At 55.1% G+C, this 27617-nt stretch overlaps 9 protein-coding genes across 9 annotated transcripts; 3 read left to right on the top strand and 6 right to left on the bottom strand.

Moving 5' to 3' along the window:
- Positions 1-1688: 1688 nt before the first annotated feature.
- On the bottom strand, positions 1689-4345 carry PODANS_5_1420 (uncharacterized protein; the record flags this gene model as incomplete). Its single annotated transcript, XM_001904157.1, has 2 exons — positions 1689-4000; positions 4090-4345. The coding sequence occupies 2 exons, from the start codon at positions 4343-4345 to the stop codon at positions 1689-1691; spliced, it is 2568 nt and encodes an 855-aa protein (XP_001904192.1).
- A 1457-nt stretch (positions 4346-5802) lies between these two features.
- PODANS_5_1430 (uncharacterized protein) lies at positions 5803-7946 on the bottom strand (the record flags this gene model as incomplete). Its single annotated transcript, XM_001904156.1, has 2 exons — positions 5803-7114; positions 7240-7946. The coding sequence occupies 2 exons, from the start codon at positions 7944-7946 to the stop codon at positions 5803-5805; spliced, it is 2019 nt and encodes a 672-aa protein (XP_001904191.1).
- Positions 7947-9563: 1617 nt separating this feature from the next.
- PODANS_5_1440 (uncharacterized protein) lies at positions 9564-10986 on the bottom strand (the record flags this gene model as incomplete). The annotated part of the gene is made up of 2 exons (XM_001904155.1): positions 9564-10590; positions 10661-10986. The coding sequence occupies 2 exons, from the start codon at positions 10984-10986 to the stop codon at positions 9564-9566; spliced, it is 1353 nt and encodes a 450-aa protein (XP_001904190.1).
- Positions 10987-12588: 1602 nt separating this feature from the next.
- PODANS_5_1450 (uncharacterized protein) lies at positions 12589-14584 on the bottom strand (the record flags this gene model as incomplete). Its single annotated transcript, XM_001904154.1, has 4 exons — positions 12589-13212; positions 13283-13959; positions 14052-14280; positions 14333-14584. The coding sequence occupies 4 exons, from the start codon at positions 14582-14584 to the stop codon at positions 12589-12591; spliced, it is 1782 nt and encodes a 593-aa protein (XP_001904189.1).
- A 366-nt stretch (positions 14585-14950) lies between these two features.
- On the bottom strand, positions 14951-17893 carry PODANS_5_1460 (uncharacterized protein; the record flags this gene model as incomplete). Its single annotated transcript, XM_001904153.1, has 2 exons — positions 14951-16618; positions 16676-17893. 2 exons carry the CDS (start codon positions 17891-17893, stop codon positions 14951-14953), a joined length of 2886 nt encoding a protein of 961 aa, XP_001904188.1.
- Positions 17894-18494: 601 nt separating this feature from the next.
- PODANS_5_1470 (uncharacterized protein) lies at positions 18495-19228 on the top strand (the record flags this gene model as incomplete). The annotated part of the gene is made up of 2 exons (XM_001904152.1): positions 18495-18859; positions 18931-19228. 2 exons carry the CDS (start codon positions 18495-18497, stop codon positions 19226-19228), a joined length of 663 nt encoding a protein of 220 aa, XP_001904187.1.
- Positions 19229-19580: 352 nt separating this feature from the next.
- On the top strand, positions 19581-22712 carry PODANS_5_1480 (uncharacterized protein; the record flags this gene model as incomplete). Its single annotated transcript, XM_001904151.1, has 8 exons — positions 19581-20279; positions 20335-20649; positions 20709-21210; positions 21265-21497; positions 21558-21923; positions 21985-22116; positions 22200-22293; positions 22363-22712. 8 exons carry the CDS (start codon positions 19581-19583, stop codon positions 22710-22712), a joined length of 2691 nt encoding a protein of 896 aa, XP_001904186.1.
- A 119-nt stretch (positions 22713-22831) lies between these two features.
- PODANS_5_1490 (uncharacterized protein) lies at positions 22832-24148 on the bottom strand (the record flags this gene model as incomplete). Its single annotated transcript, XM_001904150.1, has 1 exon — positions 22832-24148. One exon carries the CDS (start codon positions 24146-24148, stop codon positions 22832-22834), a length of 1317 nt encoding a protein of 438 aa, XP_001904185.1.
- Positions 24149-25196: 1048 nt separating this feature from the next.
- On the top strand, positions 25197-27365 carry PODANS_5_1500 (uncharacterized protein; the record flags this gene model as incomplete). The annotated part of the gene is made up of 1 exon (XM_001904149.1): positions 25197-27365. The coding sequence occupies one exon, from the start codon at positions 25197-25199 to the stop codon at positions 27363-27365; it is 2169 nt and encodes a 722-aa protein (XP_001904184.1).
- Positions 27366-27617: the final 252 nt, after the last annotated feature.

Raw genomic sequence — 27617 nt, 5'->3', positions numbered from 1 at the left:
GGGGGGAGGGGGGTGCGCCGCCCATGATGAGGATTAGGGGGGAGGGGGTGGGTTTGAGGGGTGTGGTGATGATGGATGAAAGGGTGAAAATGGGGAGGAAAGGGGATGGAAATGATGAGTGGTTTCCCCTCTATGCTCACACACACATACACTGTGGTCCGAGCTGTCGGAGATAAATAGACATCTCCGGGTGAGATGAATCGAGGTGTACTCGAGTGCAGATTGACTCGATAAAACATCGAGGATACCTTAGCGATTCAAAAGTATAGATGGTATAACGATAAAGCTTGAGTTGTAATAAGTACAGCTTTTGTAAGGTCATATTTATACTTTTCGCATGGGTGCTTAAAGGTAGGTACCCATCAAAACAGCAAGGGGGCATGGATGGACGCCGTTTAGTGGCTTGATCAACTGCCGTTTCCGGCGTTGAGTGCTGCTGACCACCATAAAATCCTCCTGCAACAACAAGTGGTATTGGGCCAACGCAACAGATAATTTGTATTTGAAATAGCGCAACTTAACACTCGAGCTACGGGAGGGGGGGGTAGGGTATTGAGGTTGAGACGCTGGTGACGAACGGGAAATATGACGAGGTGACGGATTTGTCGGTTGAGCCGTGGGTGAGGTATATCCCGGGGGACAAGGTGAAGAGGATCAAAGTTTGAGGAGTCGAGTCAGTCACAGTTAGCAGCTTCCAGAGTTCAGAAAACTCCTCTTCCAGAAGCCAGTTTTAAAATCTTTGCTCAAAGTTGGAAAGCACAAGTTGAGTTCCCCAACCGCCACATGAAGCAAGCCACAGCCACTTCATCAAGACCTGCCAAGACAGGGCATCGCTATCTACCACAATCTATCCCGTCGTCTCCCAACCATGGACCAAATCAGGAGCAATGAAGAGATTTTGCACCAGTGGATCTGAGCTTGATTCACATGGCCCTCTTCTAGGGAATGGAAGGCTATTTCAGGGGAACAAAACTCTACTGTTGAGAGCATCGTCTATTCGGCATCGTTTGCTGAATAGCGACCCACGATATCCTCATTCTTCACAACTGTCTTGCTTCTTGCTGCCGAGAATAACAACACCACCGCCATCTTCTGGTATATTCGTCATAACGGAGTACTCCGACGAGTCCTCTCAACGCCAGCCCCGGACGCCCGCCTCCGTCACCATCATCGATTCGGAGGCCGCCCCCAAAGACCTGGTAGAAACCCTGCCCTCTCTCCCAGCATCACCCCCCCCCCACCCCCTCCCTCTACCTCGACCTAGAAGGGGATAGTTAAGAAGGGGTTTAAAAGGTGTAGGTGTTTGAAGCATGGGGGGTGTGGATGATTGATAGTGGGGAGAATGTAGGAGATGATATGGGAGTGGAATATGTGGACGTCTGTCTGTGTTGATTGTGAGCGTTTGGTTTGGCAAGAGGCCGGAATAAGGGGCCATGAGCATTGGCGCTTTGCGACACCAACCTCTGACTGCCGAACAAAAAGATGGAACAAGCGGGCTATTTATTGGACCTCAAGACAATTGCCATTTGTATTTTCGAGCCGCATCCTGCACTGTTTGGTTACGAGCAGCTTCACAACGGGCAATCTCTCGTGAAAATGGACAAGAAGAACACCCGGAACCAACTCACAATAGTATCAGCAGAAAGTTCAAGAAGAAAATTCAAATACTTCATCACCCCTTCCCTTCTCTACAAATGAAACCCAAACCCTCCTCCCAACCCCCAAGGCCCCTCATGCGTAACAACCTCCCCTCCCTCCCCTCCGAGAACAACAACCCTCTCAACCTTCACATCCGTCTCAAACCCAAACGTCCCGTTCGCAGCAAAGCTCTGCCCATCCCACACAAACCCGATCTCCGACTTGTTCCCCCCCACATCCAAACTGGCCCCGTCATCCAAGTACAATTCCCCCTTGGCAGTCCCGTCCTTCCCCGGCGCAACAATAATCCTAAAGTTCTTCTCCCTCAACTGGGCAGTAGTATTCGCTGATTCAGTCCTCATAGCAAGGATAGTCCCGCCTCGAATGTGAACAGGAATCTCATCCCACTGTACCCCGTCCAACCTGTGCGTTTGTCCACCCCCGGCCTTTTGCTCAAAAGTCCAAAAGTCATACCAGATATCGTCCGGAAGGTAGAAGCTGACGCTCTGGGAGTCGTCGTCAACAACTGGAGAAACAAGTAACGCGTCTCCAAGCATCCATTGGTTCTGGATGCCAAACGTGTTGCTATCCGAGGGGTAGAAGAACCACAGCGGGCTGGCGTTGGGCGTGCCGTCAGCGCTCGCTTTCCAGAGGGAGGTGTACATGTAGTCGAGCAACTTGTAACGAGTATCAATCGCCTTCTTGGCGGCTTGGGTGACCAAAGGCCACAGGTAAAATTCTTGACGGTTGGCCGTGATATCTGCGTGGTTGCGGTAGAAGGGCTGGAAAGCGCCTAGCAAAGCCCAGCGGGCGCACATTTTTTCCGTCGCGTTTTCGTTGAAGCCACAGACGTCAGAGCCAACAAAGGGCACCGCGTGCAGAGCAGTGAAGGACAACATTTGGCGGATAGTAGTTCGGTAATGATCCCACCTAGAAGCGTTGTCACCGAACCAATGCGCTGCCACTCTCCCCACGCCAGCAAAGGTCGATCGAGTGAGGACGAAGGGCCTGACAGCCGAGTTTCTGCTCAGCAGGGCGTTCCGGGTGGCGCCAGCCATCATGGTGCCGTAGAAGTTGTGAGTATCATACTGGTGGGTTCCGTCGGCATTGGTGATGTTCGTCCACAAAGTTTTGCTGGAGATGTCGCCCCATCGGTTCTGTATGCGATACAGGGGGTTGAAGAGATCTCTCTCTGGCACTCCAAGAAATGGAACTGGGTCCCCGTAACGTTTCCTGACCGCGATACCCTTGTTGGCAACCCAGGTTCGAGCAGATGTTGAAGCAAAGCAGCTGGTGCTTTCACACATGTTGCTCGCCTCATTCATGTCAACCCACAGCCCATCGACGTTGACGCCTGAGTTGGGGTCGTAGAACCTCCTGATCTCATCTGTCCACCATTCCTGTGTGTTTGGATGGAGCCAGTCAGGCCAAACCACTTCGCCGGGCCATTGAAACCCGCGATAAAATGAGCCATCTGCTGCTTTGAGAAAGACGTTCTGTTCGGCGCCTCTGGTGTAGGTTGGGTAACCACCAGCTCGATGGATTCCCGGATCCAGGATTTGAACATAGTGTTGTCCATTATCGTGCAGACTCTGAACCAGCTGCCGAACTTTCTCCAGGGGGTAACGGCTCCCATCCGTGGTGAAATCCTGATGGTCGCTCATGTAGTCAATATCACCCCACATCGTCTCCAATGGGATCCCAACAGCCGCGTAAGTGTCAACAACTTGTCTAACTTCATCAATGCTTTTATATCCATACTTGCACTGATGGAAACCCAAGACCCAATACGGCACAAACGCTGGGAGCCCGACAACTTCGGCATACTGCTTGCTGACGTCTCTTGGGGTCGGGCCTGCTAAGAAGTAAAAGTCGAATACGCCGCCGATCACATTGTACTCGAGGAATTGCTGTCCCTGGTCCGAGGTGCCCAACTTGACATCCATGCCGTTGGAACTCCGCAGAAACACGCCGTGCGTGCCTGACTCACCCCGATGGTCAAAGTACACCGGGTGCGAGCCGTAGAGATTGAGCCCGTTTGGGATCATGGGCGATTCCGTGTTCCATAGCGTGCGGGTGTAATTCCATGTTGGAAGGCGAAAGTCATCCGAGTGTTCGCCCAGCCCATAAATATTTGGATTCGACGGCAAGCGAGTTCTGAGTCGGATGTACTGGGTTTCAAAGATCAACGGCGTGTCGGCCGTGTCAAAAAGGGTCTCCCCTGTCGACGCTCTTGTAACGCTAAAGGCAAACGGGCTTTGGGTGAAACTGAACTGCAACCCAGAGCTGTTCGAGGACGCGTTCTCGCTTCTCGGTCGCGGGAGGACGTGTTCCTGGACTTGAAACACTTGGGAATCGGCATCTGTGATGAGGACATGCAGCCGTGAGTCTGTTCGAGTCAGTGACCTTAGACGGCATCGTGATACTTGACAAAAACATTGACGTGCTTACCTGTCTGGTACTCGACAAGCAACCTCAGGTTCTCGATGTCGCTGCTGTGAGAGCTGCAGTTGCCAATGAGAACAAGATCTGCAATCAGATACGAGTCCGCCTTCAGCACGTTGATGGCTTCGTAACCCGAACATCGTTCAGTCTGTCCCCGTGCCCCCCACAGAGAGCACAACACAAGAGAGGCGATCCAGAGAAACGCCATTCTGCAATGGAAGCTAGCAAAAAGCAAACAACACCAGAGCAAGCTGACCGGCATGTGGGAAGCAAGGGCAAGGAGAGGAGGAGATAATTGGACTCGCCAAAAAGATATCTGATCGCATCATCATGACCGCGGTGCCACCTCAACACCACCGGCGATGCGAAGATAGATTGGATGAACCATCGTGTTCGCATGTGGTGAGCATGCGGTCCCAGCAAGCTGCCTCCCGTGACCGAACAACACGGCTGGGCTGTAACGTGGTGATCATCAAGGTAGGTACCCCAACCCACCAAGAGTCTCCAATTCCTCCACCCGCATGATGGGGTGTTCTCCTCGGCGTCCCGTGGGACAGCATGCGGGGAATGCTGCCTGTGCGACAGGAGGAAAGCTTGGTAAAAAGACGGAGGCTGGGAGGAATGCATGATGAGATGCCCGGCCGTGTTCCTTTCCCCGGATTTCCAAGCTCCAACTGCCGGTCCGGGGTCTGTCTGTCCCACAGCGAGCGCTGCAACCTTCCCTTTAGGGCCGTGACTTGGGGTTCCAGAAAAAAGAAGCAGATGATCAGAGGCGGTCAGCAGCTCTCGGGCATTGAATTGTTTGTTGCGACAGTGCTGTGTACCACAGCAGGAGAAAATAGAGAGACAGAGGTCGTGCGTGGATGCCATGCGCATGTTGAGGTTTGGTGCGCCTCCAGGAGGACGGCCGTTTGGGTGCAATATTGTCCACGTCGAGCTTTCCGGTGCGGAAACATGCGGGCTGCCGCGGCTTCGTCTGGAGGTTAGGGAAGTGTGAGACAGAATTCGGCAACAATATAAGTTCTTGAGCCGAGAAAACCTTTCTGCAATGAGCTAAAAAATGTCGTGATGCGGTGGAGGGACGGGACTGACCAAGACCGAAAGAGAAAGAGTCTCTACTCCTCCTAAGAGGGTCTGCCGAAAATATCAAAAGCTCACCCACCAACCCGTGGGGTGATGGGCTACGAAAGCCGTCTCGGGGTCCGTTTGGCCATTTGGCCGTCGGATAGTGGGCTGCTGTTGGAAGTACTACAAGTACCGTGTACGGCTGCCAGTCTGTTGCCAGGTGTAGGAAGCTGGACAGGTGCTCCCACCACCCATCACTCACTTTCTCATGTGTAAATGCCGTGGCAATCAACGCCCATTCATCAGAAGGCATAACCTACAATAAGTGTAAAATACTTACCTATCCAATCCTAGATCTGACCTAAATACCTTACACACTAGGCTTCATACCCGAGTACCGAGTGGTTGGGTCCGAGGTGTTGGCTGTCAGGGTGAGAGCGGGTGATGATGGTAAGGGTGAGGGTGGAATGGTGGCGTTTGTGGCTACCGGAACGTTCACCGCCGGCATACAGTGGGAATCTTGATAGTCAAGAAGACACCTGAGAGCACGACGAATGCTCTGCGACATCGAGATTCATCTCAAGTTACAACCAATCACCACCACCCTTCCCCCAAATTATATACTCATATGTACACGCCCCAGCCCCCAAACCATCAGCAGATAACCCTATAAACCCTCTTCCACTTCGGCCAACTCGCCCTCTCCTCCTCCTCCTGCGCCTTGATAATCCCGAGTCTGCCAAAATCCCTCCTCCCCGTATCAATATCCATGTCCTCCACCTTGATCACGCTCGTCCTGTACCACAGCTTGTGCCCGATCAAAAATAACAACACCACCGGGATCGCCAAACACTGCAAAAAGAAATTCTCGGCCCGCTGACTCGACGTCAACGGCTCGCTCGTAATGGGCCAAATCGCCACCCAGCACTGACCGACGAGAATGAGACAGTTGCAAAACAGGCCGATCCAGCTGCCGATCGTTCCCCCCTGAGCACGAAAGGCCATGTCGCTGACTGATCTGTGATGGTACGCCCATGCCTTGCGGAGGCGGATGTGGGCGAGACAGGTGCTCCCCCAGGTGAAGACGCTGCTCAGGCCTGATATGGCGAGGAGCCAGTCGAACACGTGGCTGTGGACTTTGGAGTTGGCCATGAAGGCCAGGAGACCGACGCTCGATGCTGCGAGGATGGAAACTAGTGGACGGCCGCGGCGGTCGACGTAGGCGAAGATCTTGGGCGCCTGGCCCAGCTCGGCGAGGGCGGCGAGTGTTCGGGAGGATCCAAAGACGGAAGAGTTGCCGACGCTGATGACGGACACAAGGATGACGCCGTTCATGATGCTGGGTAGAATAGTCGTGCCTGCGCTTTCGATGGCGATGACAAAGGGACTGGCTGAGGCGTCGGCGATGCTAGTAGCACCAAGCAACCTGGGCTCGTTGTACGGCACCAGGAGACCGACAAGCGCAAGCGACACAATGTAGAAGAGTGTGATTCTCCAAAACACTTGTTTGATGGCGGTAGGCAACGACTTTCGCGGGTTGGCTGTCTCGGCGGCAGCCAACCCGACCAGCTCCGTGCCAGCAAAGGCAAAGGCGGCCGTGACAAACACGCTGCAGAGGCCCTTGAAGCCATTGTTGAAGGCGCCCGGGTCGGACCAGTACTTGCCGCCGATGTAGCCGCCTTCGGGGGTCCCTCCGATGTTGATAACGATACCGAGAAGGCTAACAGGGTGGTCAGCAACGTTCCACCAACAGGTAAGCACCCGTGCGAAACTCACATGAACCCGACGACAGCAGTAACCTTGACAATGGCAAACACAAACTCTGCCTCGCCGTACCCCTTTACTCCAAAGAGGTTGATGACAACAATGACCACCAGAAACACGGCCACAAATATGGCCTTGTTCAGACTCTCGTTCCAATAACCGATAGTCATGGCGCCGGCAATAATCTCGAGCGGTAACACCACTATCCACTGCAAGGCATAGCTTCAGTCACACCACGTTAGCATGCAACACCGGAACAACGGAAGAAAAAGGGTGACGCGGGATGTCTCCCCATCAACAGAAAAACGGTCAACAAAAACAACCTACTTCCAACCCATAGCAAACCCCCAACTCGGATCCAGAAACCTCGTCGAAAAAGCCGAGAACGACCCCGCGACAGGAAACACCACGGCCAACTCCCCCAACGCCTGCACCGTGCAATACAGCATCACGCCCACAAAGATGTACGCCAACAACACCGCCGCCGGCCCCCCCTCACTCAACGCCTTCCCACTCGCAACAAACAAACCCGTCCCGATCGACCCCCCAATCGCAATCATCTGCAAATGCCTCCCCTTGAGCTCCCGCGCAAGCAACGTCCCCGCCGTCCTGGAGTTCGCCGTCCGTAAGTCATAGTACCTCTCCCCATTATGCTGCCTCACCACCGCCACCCCCGAAGCAGAGCCAAACCCATTTGTTGTTCTGGTTGTCGTCGGTGAGTCGCCTGGGCCACCTTCTGGGTCAGTGACGTGAAGCGCAAAGTTGGGGTCGTCGTGGTAGCGGACGTTGTCTGGGTGTTCCCGGCGGAAGGTGTCGATGAACCTCCCCACGCGAGCTTTCATCCCTCCGGCACCTACACCGACGGTATTATGAGGGTGGTGGTTCTGGTGGTGATGCTGATAATGATGATGATGATGATGATGATGATCAGGATCCGAGGCCCGACTTTGACCCCGGACGGTGAAGGTGCTGCCTTCGGCTAGACTGCGGGTGCGATCCAGCTGGCTCATCTCAATGTCGCGGTCGAGGGTCATCTCTGTCGGATCATTGGAATGTTGAAGGCGACGGGGATGGCGAGCGAGATCAAAAATGGCGGGTCTGACGGCGAGATGGTGGGTTGCACAACCGTGTCTCTCAACGGCCCGCGATTACCATGCGTTGGTGAGCTCCGGGTTTGTTTTGTTTGATTTTCTTTCGCGATGAATCCCACCGTCGACAATAGCGTTGTTCGGCCTGGCAGCTGAGTGAAAGTGGCCCCCCGAATACCGGGCAAGAAACGGAGACAACGGCAGGTGACGGGTCCACTGATAAACGGTTGTGTTCGTGGAGAACCCCTGGCGCTGGGTCTGTTGTAGATGGGGACACCCTAGGAGATAAGAGCCGTGGTGGCCTGCCGTTCGCAACGCCGTCTGTCCCAGCAGCTAATGAAATTTCCACAGCGTAATAAACGGACCGTGAAGGGTGACGGTGACAGCGTGTATGTGAGAGATGGGGAATCCAACATGGAAATTTTCTGCAGCAGGAGATGACGGGTGGGTGGGTGTCGTGGGTTTGTCGTCTAGCGGCGTCAGAGAGATAAGAAAAGATGGGCGGTCCTGCCAATATTTGCCCCGCACTGCCTGCTGCTGCTACTGCTGCCGCTGCTGGAGTCTCCGAGTTGGGGGTGCTTGTCGGTTGACTGTCACCTCGGAGGATTGCCGATCCAGCCGTTGAGGGTGTGAGAGGTGGTGGTGATGCCCCTGTTGGACGGGAGTGTCGACTGATGCTGCTGGTGTCAACACTGTCCTATCGGCAGGCTGTCTACATATCTCATCAGAATGCAAGAGGACAAAGGAAAGGATAAAAGGCGAAATGATGCCAACCATGATTGCCATCACCCTAAGATTGCTGGGGTCGCAGCGAATCGAGGGTCCCCGACGAACAATAGGTGTCGGTGGCCCCACCGTGCCGCCCTCCACCAACAACTGCAGTCGCCTGAACCAAGCCGACAGGGGTTTGCTCTGGGTTGCATTAGCGCCTTTTGGGAACCGATTGCGTGGTTTTCGGGTCTGAGACCTCAAAGTGTACCTGATGGACGTGCCTCTGCTCCCGAAGTCTGTGGGAGAGTGTGGGTGACGGGAGCTGCCCGTGCTGCTGCTTGGAAAGGGGGGGTCTAATACTTGGAACAATGCCTGTGGCGCACATGACAAAGGCCTTGTTTGAGATTGCTGAGGTCTCTTACTCCGCCGTAGCAGAGACAAGCATCAGTGACTGTGGTGATCACCGTCAACAACCCAACAACCCAACAACCCACCCCCAAATCCAGCTCATCAGCTATTGTCCGGGCATAGAATAACAAAAAAAAAAAGAGCGGTGGGATCCGGCCGAGGTGATCTTCATGAGATGCAACAACTGCCTGTGGGCCCAGGACCTGGTATGCCACGAGCCACGAGGGTCGTGCCGCTGGAGAGTCTTGTGTCATGCCTGGGAGGGAGCTCCACAAACGATGATCCCCCCCCGCCCGCACCCCCGCAGGATTCAGGGCACGCCGCACACTCCACCTGGGAAAAAGCAAAATCACGACAAAGGTCAGGTAGGTATCATCATGTTCAGAAAGCAAACACTAAAAACACTAAAACTAATCGTAGGATAAGGTACCTCACATCTACCCGTCAGCGCTGTTGCTGCTCCGTCTCCTCGTTTTGAGCGTCTGGCATCGGTTTCATCTCGCGAAGAAGGATGCTGGACCCCCTCCCTCGTCCGTTTGCCGTCGCTGTCACCACCCCGTGAATGGGTGTCAGACAGAGCCCTACGTGGGCCTGCTTTTTGCACCGAACATGTTCCTGGTCATCAGACGACGAGACTGTCATCTCAAAAGTGGTGGTCTTGACCACTTGGGTGGCAGGTGTCTGTCGACCCCTAGGAATCAGCGAGTCCATGCTGGCTGACCGACTGCTGTGGTGCACCCTGGGGGACTTGATCTCCCTCTTGGCTTGCTCGATCTCTCCTGGTGTCGAGGAGATGTCGGGCGTCTTTGTACGACTCAGCCCTCCGCGTTTTCCTTCAGGATAATCCGCCTCCATGTCATCATCCTCATCCCAGGACGGCTTCTTCGAGATGGCCATCGAATCCTTCCTCGAGTTTCTTCTGTTTTGCGACTCTGTCGGCTCGTATTTGAACTTCTTCTTCTTGACACCCTTGTCTCTCATAAACGTCCCGATGGTAAGTGCGTTGGCCGCAAATGTTGCCATCAGGATATCGGCCGAAGCCCATGTCGTCCTCGTCGCTTGGTATCCCTGCTCGCTGATGATCTGAGGCACCCGACAGATGGTCACCACCACCGTAAAGATGTGGAGACAAAAGAGGGCAACCAGCAGCGACTTGTGTCCCATCGGCAGTCGGCTTTGTATGACAATGGGCACAGGGAACACAACCAGCAGCAGGTCAGTAGCCGCGTTACAAACTGATGCCGTGAGGAGGTTTGCGTAGCCCTGACGACACTGCGGTCCCGGGTCCGGACTGACCTGCCAGTACTTTGCGAACGGCTGGCATTCCGCAAGATCACTGACGACAACCGCCACAAAGGTCGCGACCAAAGCAATGCGCATCGACCGAAGGAGCAAGGTGTAGCGGTTCCTCCCAGAAAGTCCAACCAGGCGATCAAAGAACTCGAGAGTAACCAGCTTGAGCAGCCATAGTCTGAGAAACATAATGTTAGCCACCGAGTTGCTTGCCCAAAACTGTCGAGGGACCTTACACCACTGCGTACAGCATACGACTGATCAGCACCAGTCCGCTCCCAATGGCCCGCCGCCGGAGCCCCTCGTCCGACAAGTCCAGCTCATCGTTCAACTCGACATTGTTGGTTCCAAACAAGAGAATAGGGTGCACAAAGGCCATGCGCAGGAAGAGGGGTATCAACACCAGGGCGGCGACCTTGTCCTCTCCAAACAGCTTCTCGACCCGCACAAACCGCCCCACGAGACGGAGGAGAATGATGAAGGCACATAGCAGCGTGATCCACCACGATGTCAAGAGAGTCGGCTTGTCCTCGCTGAAGGGCCGTGCCGGAGGCGGAGACGAGTAGAGAGTCATGGTTGCTGGCTCATGGCTCCTGTTGTGAGGAGCAGGTGTCTTGCTTGAGGCTCGTCAACGAGCTGCCTCGGCGCAAAGTGATGTTAACGAAGATGTTGAGGTGAAAAGAGGCTCAAGTCGCCAAACGTGATCGGCAGCCAGAAAGTGACCCCCAAACGAGAGATCAACAGGGTCTAGATGTTCTCTGTGGATCTCGACTGGAGCCCCGTCATCCTCTCTCGAGGTTGGCGTCCACAGGTGTCGGATCTGCTACCAAATTCGTCCGGTTGGCAGCTGGGAAGAGACATCGAACCACCAGCTCTTTTGCGCTTGAGCCGGGCGTGATTGGTCCAACATGTCTGTCTGCACGGCATGGTTGTGCAAGGTGGTTTTGATGTGGGGTGTCTCGCCTGCCCAGCAGTAAGCTGTTCTCCACGTGTGAGAGAGTGTCGTCCAGGGGCCAAACAGATACCACTTTCCTCAATTGATTGCCGTACATACACAGCCAACCTCGTTCCAGCATGACGGTACGGCTAAAGGCCCTGGGACTAAGCTGTCTGAGCGGTGATAACCTCGTGGTTGACAGATGTCGGGTGTCTGGCAAGCAGCGTGTCAGTCAGCCTGTCTCTCCGTTGACCTCCTTTCTTGCGCGGCTTCGTGTTTTTCTTTCTAGAAAAGACACCGAAGCCATCCCCCGAAACCTTCCATGCAGCATTAGAAGACGCCACTCTCGCGTGTCTTGACCGAAACCAGTTCAGCACCCGCAAGCCACACACAATCCTCTGACGGCCCGGCCCCTTTTGCGCGAAAACGTTATCAAATGACGTTGCGCTAAAGAGAATCAGCGCCCGCCAAGCCCGCATACACAGGGCAAGGATCAGGGGCACTGATAATCACCCCCTTGTACCCTTGTAAAAGTCACATGTCTCTTTGCCCTCCCTTTCTCTCCCTCTCTCTCACAACCCACATCCCGAAAACAAACAAGTATCTCATGATGATTGCCGTCAGCCTCAAGATCACCCGAGGTCTCTTTTTTCCACATACCCAAGATTGAATATGCACAAGCAAGTGACCCCCCAACCATGATCCAAACCGGTCAAGACGCAGTATGCAGGGGCAAATCCCACCTCTCCTACATAATACTCTGTCCCGAATGAACGCCGTCCAAAGTGCCGAGAACATACCAACCCAACGGTCAACCAGCTCTCGTCTACTCACCAGTGACAGCTCATCCGGGTATTCTAACCTGCACCCAAGCGCTATCAACGCCTTTTGGCCGGTGCAGCAAGTAATATGGAACCGTCCACCCGGCGCTCGCGTTGTATGTCGGAACCAAGCGTCGGTAATGAATCCTGTTGGGAAAAAACACGCGTCGTATGCGGGAGATGTGCAGCCCTACTGTACCTTATGTAGCGACGAGATATAGTACCATTTTATCACAATCACCAAGAGAATCTCTCACCCATTATGGAGAAAAAAAGTATGAGAGAGAACGGAAGGTGGTGCCAACACAACTCAACCTACCGACCGTCATCGATACCGATACTGGCAGCGGGGAAATGAGAAATCGTCTGCATATGCCGGTGATGACTTCCATCACCGTGAAATCAGTCCAACACCTCCCTACACAGTCAAATAATAATATCGAGTGGCCACATCCCACTCCAGCACCACCTCAGCCTCCATCTCCCCAACCCCAACCACCACCTGCATCCAAAGCCCAACATCATACGCCCCCGGCAAGATAGCAGGCACAACCATCGCACAGAGATACCTCTCCCCCAAGTTCTCCCCCCCATGATTAACCTGCACCCCAGTCAAATCCCTCACCCTCTCCCCCACCGCATCAGCCCTCGACAGCACAACCCCCATCTGCTCCGTCCCCATCTGCGCCCCCCCAGTTTTCCCAACTGAACGGTAAGAGACAACCATGCCCGGCCTAATCCTCTCCTTGAAGGGGACATCCCTCGCGTGCGGCGGCCCTTCGATATCCGCGCTCGAGTAAAGTCTTTCCATCCTCGTCAACTTGACCTCAGGCTTCTCTTTGGAGTGCTGGGAAGAGGACTGAGAGCGCAAGTTATCAACATGCAGCTGCCAAAACTTGCTCTGAAACGCCGTGGCCTGCTCCATCGTCACCCCCGGAGTCTTGAGACACCTCTCCACAAACTCCCCAACAGGCAACCGTAAAAGCTGCGCTCCCGATTCCGTCGGGGCGAGGACGTTTCCATCAACAGGAGGGGTTCCCGACTGTCACCATCCCATCCGGCCTTGTTAGCCTTTGCATATCATTTACACTCAGAAACCCATCAAAACTCACATTCTTCCCCACCCACTCCCTCACCTCCCCATTCCCCCACGTGACCGGCCTCTTCTCATCATATTCTTGTACCTTCTTCCCCGCCGGCCCAGCCGTAACCCTCAACAACTCCGCATACCGCAACGTATTCCTGCTGGCCTGCGTATCCGCCAAGCAAGGATTCACACACGCCACCACAACTGTCTTTCCCCCCCTCACCCCCCCCACCGGGCTCGGATCAAACACATGCTTCAACGTCTTCGTCAGTGTGCTCTGCCTAAACGGCACATGCGCCTTCTTCCCAGACCCGGGATCAAGATCAACCATCGCCCTCCCCCTGATGCAGTCTTTTAGAACAGAGAGGCTGGTGTTGATCTCTCTCGCTTCCCTCATCCTCGCCGCGTCGTGGGTGGACTTGTCGCGGGCGGCTTCCGACCCGGCAAGGTCAATGAGGTAGAGGAGCCCATCTTCTGCTGCCGGAATAGAGGGGTTCTCGATGCGGATGCGGCAGATGGCGTGCGAGCGGGAGGACGAGTCGTTTTTGAGGGTTGGGGCCGTCTTTCGGAGGGAAGACGCGGTGGAGATTAGGGAAAGAAGGTCGGCCTTGGACGTGAGGGGGTGTTCTTGGGCGCCGGCGAGCTGGGTGTTGCCTAGGGAGTCTTCGAGGATGGAGATTTGCTTGCGGGAGTTGAGGAGGTCTACTCGCCTGGCGTTAGTTGGGGGGTCAAGGGGGGGAGGGGTGGTTGCTTGCCAAAGGCTGTCTGTCCGGCTAGTTCAATAACAGACATGCACAGCTTCCTTTCTCCCTCTAGGGTACCATCCATCAGCGTTTCTGCAACGTGCTCCTCCAACCCGCTGACGGTGAAGGTTTTGCCTGATCCTGTCTGCCCGTAGGCGAACATGGTGCTTACACCTCCGCCCCAGGCCCAGGGGACGAGGGGCTGGATAATGGCATCGTAGATTTGCTTAGTGGTGCTGTCGGGGCCGAAGACGCGGTCGACCCGGTAGCTGAAGGACTGCTCTTGTTAAAAAGCTTGCACTATTTCCAAGCACTGATTGACAGTGACTTACATTCAGACAAGGCAGCCCCCTCACTGACTTCTTGAGCTCGTGCAAGTCGACGATATTCGCACCACCAGGCCGTGAACAGACACCCTCGAGAAAGCCCTGAGAGATCTCATCTGGCAGCAGTGGTCTGATGCGAGTACTGACGAGAAAGTCGGGGTTTGTTGAATCCGCTTTGACTGGAGCCGCGGGCTTGGGGTTGAAGGCCTGAACCAGCTCCTTGTAGCGGTCGGCGTTGTCGATGAGAAATTGCTCCATGATGACTGATATCTATTCAAGCTCAGTGAGGATGCAAAGATAAAGAGTTTGAGAGAAGCGAAAAGGATCCTGATGGTTGTCCTTGGAAGTCGTGAGCAGTTAATGTGCTGAGTGAGCACTGGGACCAAACCCCTAAAAGCACAGCTATTTGGGTCCACAGCGAGTTGCCCCGCAACGTCACTGGTTCACTTGTTTGCTGGCCAATCCCCTGAGTTCAGGCAACCAAGCGTCGGCCAACGTTGACTGACTGTTCACAGACATCAGAACATCGACACTGATGCCTAGCAAGCGGCTACAGGTGGCTACCTACACATTACGTGAATGTCTCGTATTATCACCGACAAGAATGAAACCACACGCCAATGTTTACTTGGCAAACATCGTGACCTGGCCAGCCCCGCCCCCAACGGCCTTCACCCTCGACCCAATATCCAACGGACTCCCTTCGGAGATCACAAAATGTCCCGACTTAGATCCAGGCTGCTTCAGTCCCAGAAGCTTGTAAATGTTACCACTAACCAAGTCAAGGGCTCCCTTCTCATCCACCTTGCCGCCGCCGTTCCGGTACACAATCCCAGCCAGCAAGCCCAAGTCCCTCACCAGCCAGTCCTCCTCCAACCCGATGGCTGTCACCACACCAGCCTCCAACAGCTTGTCAACCGCGGTTCCGTTGGTGAGGGGAGCACCGGTCAAAGCCCGCCTCTGATCCCAGCTGACAGCATACGACTGCAAGGGGGCTAATACCACACCGACCTTGGCAGCCGCCAGCTCCTCGGCGACGAGCCAAGATTCAGCACCACCCAAGATGACCAGTCGAATAGACGCCTTCGTCACCTCATCCACCGCCTTTTTGACCTTGATCAGAGCCCCGATGGTATCGGCGCTGTGGACTGTGATGACAAGAGGCAGAGAGCCATTGACCACCTTTTGGAGGAATGCCGACTCCGAGTGCACATCCTTTGTCGTCTCATCAGAGCTCAGCGAAGCGTGGGCCTCCAAAAGCTTCCGACGAAGGCTTCCAATAGCGGCCGAAATAGAGGGCGTGCCATCCTGTTTGACTGAAGTATCAAAAGTGTAGTGGGCTGACACATCACTTGCGAAAACAGCGTCCTGTCCCACCACCGTCTTTGCGCCGGTCAAGAACCCCACGCTCGTGCCATGGTGACTGAAACCACCCCTGAATGAGGGAGCTGAAATCGCCTTGGTGACACCATACGTGTAGGACGCGTTTGTCTTTTGGTTGTCGAGAACTAGACCGTCCTCTGCTCGGACAAACGTATTGGGATTCGGCCCGTTGTCGGTATCATCCTCTGCATCAATAGCGTTGAGGCCGATCTTGGAGCCAAAGGCCGTAAAGGACTCGGTCAGGTATCCGTCCTTGAGCTGGATGACGGGGGTGTTCGACTTGGTGGCGGCCTGCAGTTCGTCTTGACAGTCCCCAAGACAGGTCAACTGGCCCTTGGAAAAGACCACAGCAATGCCCTTGGCACCGATCTTGCGATCCACACTGGTCTCGTCGAGAAGGACATGAGTCACCCCGGTAAATACCACCTCGTCCGCTTGAACAGGCTCGCCTGGGAGATGGGCAAGATCTTTGTCGGGAACGATAAGCTCCACGGCCGGCTTGTCCAACTCCACTGGGTCCCTGAGCTGGGCTGTTCCGTCAATCCAAACTTGGACTGGCGCGGCACCGACGCTCAACGGGTCACTGTCCCAGACCACAACGTCGGCGTCATATCCGGGCTTGATCTTCCCCAGCCGCTGCCCGAACCCGAGGCGCTCTGCGGGCGCTGCGGTGACGGAAGCAAGAGCCGCATGGTATGGCAGACCGTATTTGTACGCTTTCGCAGCCTCGAAAAGAACATGCTGGGCATTCAACACCGGGTTGTCGCTGACATAGATGGGCGTCAGGCCGCTGTCCCACAGCATTTTCCCAGCAAATTCGCTCGCAACATTGGCCTCGGCCTTGTAATACATGTTATCCGCAAACAAAGCGGAGGCAGGAGGGTCTCCACCATAGGCACGTTTGAGAATCTGGCAGACCGTTAGTCTTGAGGCGACACACCCATCATGTCACAGACAAGCACTCACCTCGGGGACCAAAAATGTCTGGTGGGCATGGTGGAATGCTCGGAGCTTGAACTTGAACTCGTTCGTGTGGTCGATGAACGCCTCCAAATCGCTGATGGTGTAACAGTGCGTGTTCAGGTGCACCTGGCCGCGTAACAGAGCACCGAGCGACTCCCACCTTAGCTCCTGTGGAAGGTAGCTCCTGTGGTTGTGCACGCCATGGGCCGCAGCGGCGTCACACCAGTCATCTTGCTCCCGCACCACTTTGGTTGCCTGTTCAAAGGCGTGGCGAAAGTCCCAGCTCTCGCCCATCCGGCTCATTGGCCCCGCCTCTCCTGGTCTTCCGTAGACTCGTTTGGCATTCTCACCACACGCCATCTTCATGTACCTCCAGTTCCGGTCAGGGTCAGCCAGCAGGTCGGCGGCGCTTGTCTCGTTTCTCCCATCAGCCTTTCCAACAGCGTGCTTGATCACGTATGCCTCACCGCCCATGTTGTTTCCGGACCCTGGCAGCACAAGACTTGTGGTTACGCCGCCGGACTTGATCACCTGGATCTGAGGGTCACCTGGGTGAAGGGCGTCGATGGAACGCACAAAGGGACTAATGTTGGCCGACATCTCGTTGGTATCCTCGTTGCCCCAGAGACTAGGCAGCGATCCCACACCAGCGTGACTGTGCATGTCGATGATGCCGGCCGTCAAGGGCCGGCCACGTGCGTCGAACACGATGGTGTCAGACGCGACAGAGGACAGGCCGATGGCGGCCTCGACCTTCTTGATGAGTCCGTATTCCAGGTAGACATCAGAGTGGATCCAGCCGTAGCCTTTTCCGTTGCGAGCAGCCTCGGGGTCGGTGCCTTCTTTTGGTTCGCCAACCCAGACGGTGGCGTTCTTGACGAGCGTGGGGGCATGGCCGTCGATGTAGCGGCTGTTCTTCTTGCGTCCGAGGCCGATGGGATCCTGAGGTTTCTTGCGCAGGGCACTACACGTGGCAAGGTCGTCCTGCAGGCGCTTGACCGAGAGGCCGTGTACTGTGATGTCCGAACCGGCCGGCGGTACAGAAGATGGTGAGTGTTGGAGCTGCCTCCACTGGGCGTACGCGATAAAGCACAAACACGCTGAGAGCAACAGGCCGGCTGTTCTCCGAGCTGTCCTCCGAGGCCTGCTGCGCCCTTGCCAGCGCGGACGCCCAGGCACGGGCTGTTGAAGAGGCAGACGACGCTTTCCGTCCACGTCCATTTTGACCAACGGAAGACTGTTGGATGGAGAGAAGAAGAGAAGAGAAGAGAAGAGGGGATGGAATCGTCACCTCATCCATTCCAGTGCCCGTTGTTTGCGCTGAGTGGGGGGCATCTGCTGGCGGCGATGTGATCGGCCAAGCGAGCCAATGAGGGGTTGTTGACAGATGAATAAGAGAACCCACCAAACTATCTGCTGCTAACTTTGAAGCGCCATATCTTGCAGGGAAGAAGATAGTGCAAGTTGGCTCTCTAGGCCATGGGGCACACACCAGTTGCGCCATCAGCCTTCTAGGGTGGGTGGTGTGCCCCTCTGCTCCAAGGCTTATCTCAACATCAAGGTTGACAAACCGTGAGGTGTACCTGAAGGGCGCCAGGTGTAGCCTCAAATGCGGTTGACCACGACTAGCAACCAATGTCAACAATCCACTGCAGAAATGAGCATGGCGCAACAATGGCTACTCTGGTGCTCCCAAGGCAATCACCAAACAACCGGGCCGGGCTGCGGCTCTCTCGGGCCAACCTCATAAAATGCCCTCGATAATAACAACCCTCTCCTTGCCCGGTGGAAGAGTACCCTGTTCGAGCACACGCCCTCGGGGATGACTACAGACAATATGCCACCAGGATACTATGCCTCATCGACCACAGCCAAACTCGCCCTGCGAGATGGCACATCCACATCACCACCGACACCCGAAGAGACATCAGGAGTGGTGATCCTGCTGGCCGTCCTGGGAAGCGCCGTGTTTGCTCTCTTGTTCTTTTGGGCAGTGAAGCGCTGCTACTGGGACGCGTGGTGGTATTCAGGTACCTACTACCCAATACCTGCACCTCGGCCTGTGGAAGTAGTGTGGGCGCCGAATAATAGCAACGACTATTGCTCAACTTGTTCAGGCGAATCCCACATCACGGTTCCCAGTACGAGCAGTCCATCTTCATCTCCGTCGCTTTCTGTCAAGCCTGGGTAACCTGCAGCTTTTCCTTCCTGCTATCTCTTCTGTTCTTTGCCTTGAATTAGTGCTGACGGTCCGACAGCGCCAGCGCGGGTGCGATTCGTCTGATCAGCAAGGTTGTCGGCGACGGCTTGGAGGATGACGAGACGATTAAACGCAACATGATAATGCCTAATGATGCCACGAATAATGAACCAAGGGGTGGAATGTTTTGGAACAAGGGAACCGGAGCAAAAGCAGGTGCAAGAACATGTGTGGACTTGAAACAGCTGGACTCGGGGCCTTTCTCGAGCACAGTCATGTCACAATGTGGCACCGGGACGAGAGGTCTCCAGGAACAGAAGCAGGTCGAGGATTCTAAATCGTGTATCTTGATGTAGTGTCCGAGATCAGCAATTGACCAAGATTACGATGCTGCAGAGCCCCCCCTCCGGAAGAAGGAAAGGTGGATCAATGGTTGCTGCAAAGCCCCCAACATGCCACGCCGTATCCGCGAATAGGACGTGACAGGACGCCCGACGTGCAGCTGGAGGGAACCCCGCCAAGTCTCGCCATTGCACTGCAACATGCCATTCGGATTGGGCCGCAGCATCTGCAACTCTGCACGACAACGCATCCACAATCTCGCCAACTCCAGCACCAACCTCCTCTCTATCCATCTCTCAACTATTCCGTCGCAGATGCTGGGGACACCCTAAACCACCCTCGCGTCGTTGAGGCCCGTGAACTCAGATGCAGCCGTACATCGTCGAGGACCAGTACGCTGACCCCGTGCCTATCATCGACGCATGGGCAGCATTCCTCGCCGCCAGGTTCTCCAGGAGAAAAGATCTCTATGCAAGCTTTTCCGGCCCGGAGAAAGAAATTGTCAGAAAGGAGCTGCGTCGCATCGGCTTCTTGAGGGACTATTTCTCGGGCCATCGGCTCTCCCAATCTGACCGGATCACGCTGCTCGAGTCTCTCCAGCGAGCTCACACCACTTGGAGAGAGAGAGCTTCTCGTCGTTGCAAGGAGGATCTTCCCCGTATCGAGGTTGAGATTGCCAGGTCATCTGGAACCCGCCGGCAGCAGCATAACCGGGACCGTCTCATTCTCAAGCAAGTGCAGCAATGGCCGACTCAGCAGTATACCAGCCTTCAGCGATCAGTGGCACCCGACAGCTACATTGAGGGCCTTTACTCGCAGGAAGACAGCATCGACGATGACCACACCGTGTCGAATTACGGCTACAATGGTTGGCTGATTCAGTTTGAGAAGGGCAAAGGCGGCGTGGACTTGGACCATCCCCTCTGCCATGGCAGGTTTCCACACCAAAAGATTGCTGTGCAGAAGCTTCTGTACGACAAGAAGCAAACACCGTTGAGACGAAGCCAAGACCGGACAAAGCTACGATACTTTCACCTTCAGGCTAATAACATGAAGTGGGTTGAGGTACGGAGCAGACCATGCGGTCCGTGGCGCTGTATGCTAGCTAACCAAGCTCAAGGATGCCATCTCGCGATACTATGGCGAAGACGACTCTCGGTTTGACGCTCACCGAGGACTGCACCAGAGGAAGCTGTTCCAGCCGGGGGCCAAGAAGTCCGAGTCGAATACTGAGAAGCTTCTGAAGCGCGAGCTGTGGCACGGCCAAGAACGAGGCGGTGGCGATAGTCACATGCCTCCTCACTCACGCCAGATACGCCCCCGTTGCGCTCTTATTCCGTCCCCTCCGCCGAAGCAGGGAGCCAGGTCTCCGGCCGCGTCTGCAACACACGCGTATCATCATTCTTCCTCGCAGCTGCAAGATGTTGTGCTTTTTGTAAGTGAGCCTCCTCCAGATGACACTGACAACTGCCCATGGTCTGACCGGAGGTACAGATGCCTTACCTGCACTGGGAAATCGAGAAGAGGCTTGTCAGAATGACCAATGTGATGCGCAAGACACGACTCGAGAACGAAGAGGAGTTTGCCTACGAGCGTCTGAGCAAGCGGAAAGGGACTTGGGGCAGCGTTGTCGACAGAGCTCGAGCCCGAGCTCAACGAATGAACAGCACCACGTCGGAATTCGGGGAGTGGGACGAAGGGTCCCCATCATGGAGGCCGCAATCGCCTCTCGGGAGCTACCTGTGGCAGGCGTCGAAGCTGTATCAGCTCATAGACGAAGCGGCAGACTGGCGCCTGATCACGAACCACCTTTACTCACCATCGCCCCTTCACCCACGAAGGACGCTTGAGCAATACTACTACTGGACGGCGGACGACACAACGCAGAGAGATCGTCAACAAGTTGTTTACCGGGCCACGCAGATGAGAAGTGACCCAGAGGCTATCCCAAGGGTGGTGATGGTTGACCAGTTATGGCTGTGGATCTTGGACGAGAGTGAGCTGCTTGTTTACGACTTGGCTCCAGACTTTTGCTAAGGAAAAGCTACAGACACCATTCTATCTGCCTTTCCCCGACGGTGGGGCCGCAACAAGCCAGACCCGTCTGCTGTGCATCGCGCCATTCGAGATCACCTGGGAGCCATCGACCATGCCCAGATCACCTCGGTCTACGACTTGGCGTTGATCATCATTGACGAATGTTCCAAAGTGTTCTTCGACCGTACCAAGCCAGACCTCCGACCCGAAGTGGTAGACATGTTTAGTTCTGCCATTTCAAGCATTGTAAGTTCACCAACCTAGCAGTGCGCCCGCAAACCAGCCACTAACATGGAAGGCGTCCAGTCAGAGAAGAAGACCGACGCTTACGAACGTTTTGGAAGAGATGTCAAGAGAATGAACACCCAAGACCCACTCCAGACGGCAGAGGAACTGCTGAGAAAGTCTCTCAACATCAAGTTCGAATGGTCGGTGCTGATGGAGGCGCAGAACCTCATAGACCAACTTCAGATCATGCAAGAGATATTCACCCAGCAGATAACCGTGATGGGCGACTTTGAGAAGGCGCTCAGGGCCATGAGCTCGGAATCTCAGGGCCCTTCTGATCTCAAGCCTGCTCTCGCACGGGCAGCGGCTCTGATTGAGGACATGAAACTACGCCGGGATGAGCTTTGGAATTTGGAGAAGAGACAGGCCAATACTCGGAGCCAGGTGACTGTCTCCTATCACATCGTTATCGCGGATCTGGGTATACTGACAGCAATTGCTGCAGCTGCGAGAACTCCTCGACATGAAGCAACAGCAGTCGGGAATTATCGAGGCCAAGGCCGCCATCCGCAGGGCAGACGAGAGCGTTGTGCAAGGCAGATCGATTGTCGTCTTCACCGTGGTGACCATTTTCTTCGTAAGCTGACCTGTCCTCCTCACTGCCCCCCGCTATATTATAGCCTTGTGACACGGGTGCTGACCAGCTGCGCACATCATCAGCTTCCTCTCTCCTTCTTCGCCACCTTCTTTGGCATGAACGCGCAAGAGTTAAACGAGGGCTACATGAGGCTGAGTACCCAACTTGTATACATGTGTGAGTTTTTGGAGCAAAATACGGACTTTTGTAGGTACGGGCCGAGCGGCTGACGTTGTACTGCCACAGTTGTCCTGTCAAGTATCGTCATCTGCGCCTCACTGGCTCTCGCATTCAACACCTGGGCTCGGACAGCATTTTTTTCTGCATTCCGGGCCATCTTTGATGCTGCGAACAAGGTCGGGGGCAAACAGTCTGCCCGAGCTGCAACACAGTTGTCAAACGCCTCGCCGCGTGCTCTGCGAGAGTTTATGATTGAAAAACGAAGAGAACTGGAGATCAGAGATCAGGAGAATGGTGTTGCTCTGGCTAGCGGGGCGTTGCCGTTGCATCGGAACGCCGGCGCGGAACCACAGGGAGGAAGACGGCCGAGTCGGGCGAGCACGATTGCAAACATGTGGAGGTGGAAGTCAGTGTGATGATGCCAATCTGACAATTAATCGTAATGTGTATATATCTGTCTATCATGAGGGGTATCATCTAGAACCGAAACGCCTGCCCATGTGATGTCGAGAAGAAAATGTAACCCTAGATCCTTCTACCTCTCCGCCTCCTTCAGCACCTCTCCCGCCAGCTCGAGTATCTTGCCATGCACGCTCTCATCGGCCGTGATCAGCCCCCAGTTATTCGTCAACTTCCTCCCCGTCCCAAAATCTATCGGTCTCCCTTCCAGGTCTGTCACCTTCCCGGCCCCCGACTCCGTGTAGATGAGCTGCGAACCCGCATGATCCCAGACGCACCACGGCGCCGCCTCCCCTTTCGGTCGTTTCGGAAACCTCACCTGGGCAAACTCCCGCCCTCCCAAAACCATAGCCGCATACCTCATGTGCGAAGAGTAAATCTCGGTCCTCTCCCCCGTCCTCCCCGCCCCGGCCCTCCTCGCAAGCTGTTCCACCATCCCACTATCCGTAGCACAGCTCACCCTCGAATCCACAAAATGCAACTCCTCCGTCCTGATCTCCCGCTGTTTCCCCTTTCGCCTGTTGATCCTCTTGACAACCTTGTTCAACCCCGCCTTCCCCATCGATCTCACAAGTGCGCACCCCTCCCCCCGCACAGCACTCAGCATAACCCCCCACCCCTCCCTGTCCACCTCGCCCTCCTCAATCCTCCCCCCACCGACCACCACCCCAATCCCCAGATTAGGACACCCCAGCAACCCCATCAGCTCCCTCCCCTCCCCATCCAACAACGCCAAGCTAACAGCGTACTGCTCCCCTTTCAAAAACGCGCTCGTCCCGTCAATGGGATCCATACTCCAGCACCTCTTCCCCCTTGTCCCCCTCCCACAGCCCAGATCAATCAACCCCAGCATCTCGGGTATGCTCCCCGGTCGCGGGCCCAGCAACGCCTCCGCGGCAGGGTCCGAGAGGTAAGTGGTGGAGACGAGATCAAAGACCTGGGAGCAGAGGTCGGGGTTGTGGCGGAGGGAGGAGGAGTCCTCTTCCCCGATGAAGGTGTCGGACGGGAAATGGTGGTGGATGGTGGAGATGAGGAGCGCTTGGGAGGCAAAGTCGGCTATCGTTACCGGGGAGGCGTCGGGTTTGGCGATGGAGAGGCGGCGGGAGGAGGGGTCGTAGGTTGGGTTGAGGCAGGTGGTGGTGGAGGGGAAGAAGGGGTGGCCGGTTACGGGGGTGGAGGGGCAGGTTGTTGGTGAGGGTGAGGGGTTGTTGTTGGAGGTGAGGGTTTGGAGGACGCGTTTGGTTAGGAGGGAGGCGCGCTGGATGGCGAGGGAGGCGATGAGGAGTTCGTGGGTGAGGTTGTGGGTGCTGTTATTTTGGTGGTGGTGGTTTATGAGGGTGGTCTCCTCCAAGGGGAGGAGGAGGGGTGGTGGTGGGGGTGGTGATATGTGCATCTTGTATTACGGTGTTGTTGATTCTGATAAACTTCAGAGTGTGGAAGATGAGAGTGGTTGAATGACGGCAAACGATGGATGTGTATCGTATTTATTCTTTTGCTCTCCAAATCTCATGTGAGGTCGCCTGGCCTCGAATGATGATGAGGGCATCCCGGTTGGCGGCCGCGAGGCCTGTCATGGGAGCTCATTGGCTGGCCACACGTGATGGGGCCGTGTCGCCGGGACAGCCAGTGGCGAAGCACGAGGCGCAGGACAGGGACAGGGAGAAAAAGATCAATTTCCCATTTTCCAGCGAGCGGGCTGGTGGGGCAAGAGATCTCGCTGCGTCACGTGTTGCCAAGATCCAAAAAAAAATATATATATAGATATATACATATATACATGTATATATATATATATGTATATATACTCTCTCAAACACAAGCAACCACACGACGGCACGACGACACACGTCCAAGGCTCAAACCATCTGGGAAGCTCGCGACGGCAACATCCCGGAAAATGATACCTTTTCAGATCCCTCCTCGCCCACCATGCTGATACTGCTATGCCCAACCCGCCGGCTCCCAGCTGCTACTGTCGTGGCCTCTCGACTGAAGCTTGCCAATGCTCGGCCGCAGCGGAGATGGCTGAATTTGTGGCTACACAGCAAGGACAAGTGGAAGACTCTACCATGGGACCAAACAATCTATCTTCGTTTGCTCAAGGAACACGAAGAGGCAGTGAAAGCAAAACGTGACGACGTAGCCTGGGGCCTGCCCTCAAGGCCATACATCTACAAGCGAGGCATCGTTGTGCATGCCTTGAATCTAAAGCACTATGTCATCTTGCTGGACCGCGTGTCGCTGTCAGTGAGGCTGGATGATCCAAAACAAGAGCCAGTCTTGACGGTGGACGTCTTCATGGTTTGTTTTTATACCCAATCATCTTGTCTTGCACGGCCGACTAATACGCAGCGTTGGCCGTCTAGCTTACTAGCACTGGCGCTTTGAATGCGAAAAACAACCATTTCAGCATTCGCTGGTCCGACCTTGACAGAGAACCCATGCTGGGAGATCAGGATCCCTGGCAGCTGACCCCCACCATCGAGTACGAGTTCCGACCCGAGGAGAATCCCAACCTCCCGATCACCAAGGTGGCCCGCATGTTCCAGAAAGAAGTCAGCCGCCCTGTCTTGGCACCCGGGGCACTCACCATACCGGTCAAGCACTTGAGCACTCCGCTTCCCCACCGCTGGTTTGCCTTGACTAGAGAATCAATCGACCGCCTTGACCCGACAGGCGATCATGGCCCGGCCACTCGAGAGTTTCTTTCCTTTTGTCCGGCGTTTGGGGAACCCGCTGTTGGTCGTGCCGACGCCTATTACCACGGCCACCAGAAGATATACTTGCCGCCGGGTCGTTGGCCCTTTGAAGACCGCACAGCCATTGTCTTTTCACAGATCGAAAACACAGAGGACGAAAAGCGGCGCATGGCTGCTGCTGCGAAAAGGCTAGCGCAGAAGTTCAAGGAGACGGGGCGGGTTCGTAGCACAACAGTAAAGCAGCTCTGGCTAGCCGAAATCATCAAGAAGGCATGGCCTCCGAAGGACTATTCCAAATTCCTCCCGGAAAAGGCAGAGAACCACTGCAGAGTGCTCATTGCCAGAGCACTGGAGAAATGGCGTGGAACGACAATCGTGATCCACGTATCGACAGAGCTCCCGCAAAAACCGACCCGGCTGCTATTGGAGGAGGTTTCGGCAAACATGAAACAAGACACAGTTGTTATCGTCTCGTTGATGGGCCGGAGGCTATACGACCGCATCTTTAACCACTGGGACGAGAAAGTGCGCGAGACGTTTGCGACCGAAATCGTGTTCAAGCCGCCTCTGAAACCGGCACCCGTCGTCGAGGAGCCAGTGCCCGAGACTACCGCTCAGGAGGACGAAATGCTCAAACGACTCATGGAAAAGTTCCTCTCCCAGAATGAGCAGAGGAAAATGCGAGAGCGAGAAGAAGCTGAGAAGGCACGGAGAGAAGAAGAGCGTCAAAGAAAGTTGGCCGAGGCTCGGAAGAAGGAGGAGGAGGAGCGACAAGCTAGGATACGGCACGAGAGGAAGATGGAAAAGGAAGCCGAGGAGCGACGGAGAGCGGCCGAGCGGGAGCGGCTCAAAATCCAAAAGGACGTCGAGAGCATGTTTGAGGCTGCAGTTCAGTATGAGATCGACGCCTCCCTGCGCAAGGAGGAGTCAGTCGGTGAACGCGTCTTGGTCGATGACGCCGAGCACGCTTCAGCCGATGACGCCGAAAATGAGACCGAGGAGGCTCAACTCAGCGAGGGCTCCATCAACATCAAAAATGGCGCGATTTGCATCGAGACGGAAGGCTCTATTGACGTGATGGGCGGGTTCCTGAACAAGCGGGACGGCTCCATCATCATCAAGACCGGCTTCGTCAACATGGTCAGCGGCGACATTGACTTTCTGCACCGTGACGACCGGAAGCGTTTCCAAGAGGATCTCGGCACGGTGTCCATCAGTTTTGAAGATGGTGTTTCTCGTCGGGGGATCAACGTCGACGACGCTGATGGCAATCCGGACCTGATCAGCCTCACGGACGCGAAGATCAAGATCACCGAGGGTTATATCGAAATCAACGACGGCTCCATCAAGGTCACCGGAGAGGAGGGTTTGGCCCACGCCAAGAAGATATTGAGTTCCATCAGAATCAAGCGGGGCGCAATCCACATCATCGAGGGGTCCGCCACCTTCACCGACGGGCAGGACGACTTTATCAACTGCTCATTCGACATCAAAGAGACCACTCTCGGCTTCAAGGACGGTTACACCGACATCGAAGCCCACAAGGACATGTACTCTACCCGCGACTGGGGCCGAGGCTATCAGCCCAACGTCGATGGCAGCAGCGATTCTACCAAAAGCTGGAGCTACGATCTGCCGCAAGACAAAGCCAGGGAAAGAGTTCGCAAAATGCAGGACGACATTGAGGAAAAAGCAAGGGAGCAATGGGCGGCAGAGGAGAAAAAGAGGGAGAGAGAGGAGCAGCAGAGGAAGAGAAAACTGGAGGAGGAGGAGGAGGAGAGAAAGAGGAAACTGGAGGAAGAGGAACAAGAGCGGATCAGGAAGGAAATGCTTGCCAGAAAGAGGGAGAGCCTGCGGAAGAGCCTTTCCACGACGTTTGTCACTGACAGCAGACGGAAAAAGAAGGACTAATGATGCTGATGCTGCCTGGGCTGGCGTGACATTGGAAAAAGGCAAGACAGCTAGAAGTTTGCTCGAGTGTATAAGAGAATATGACAATATGAATCCCCATTCCATCAGTTATTTTGACATCAGCAAGTAGGTACAAAAGAACCAATAAGAAGATATATAAAAAGTGATATGTATGTCCCCCCCCCCAAAGACCAGAGGACCAAGAATTACACCCCAAAAACCCAAAACCACAGTATTAACCCCCCCCCTTCA

This window comes from Podospora anserina, chromosome 5, assembly GCF_000226545.1.
Source record: "Podospora anserina S mat+ genomic DNA chromosome 5, supercontig 1".
Classification (NCBI taxonomy): domain Eukaryota; kingdom Fungi; phylum Ascomycota; class Sordariomycetes; order Sordariales; family Podosporaceae; genus Podospora; species Podospora anserina.
The sequence above is the reverse complement of the archived record's forward strand: the minus strand, read 5'-3'. Positions and strand labels throughout refer to the sequence as shown.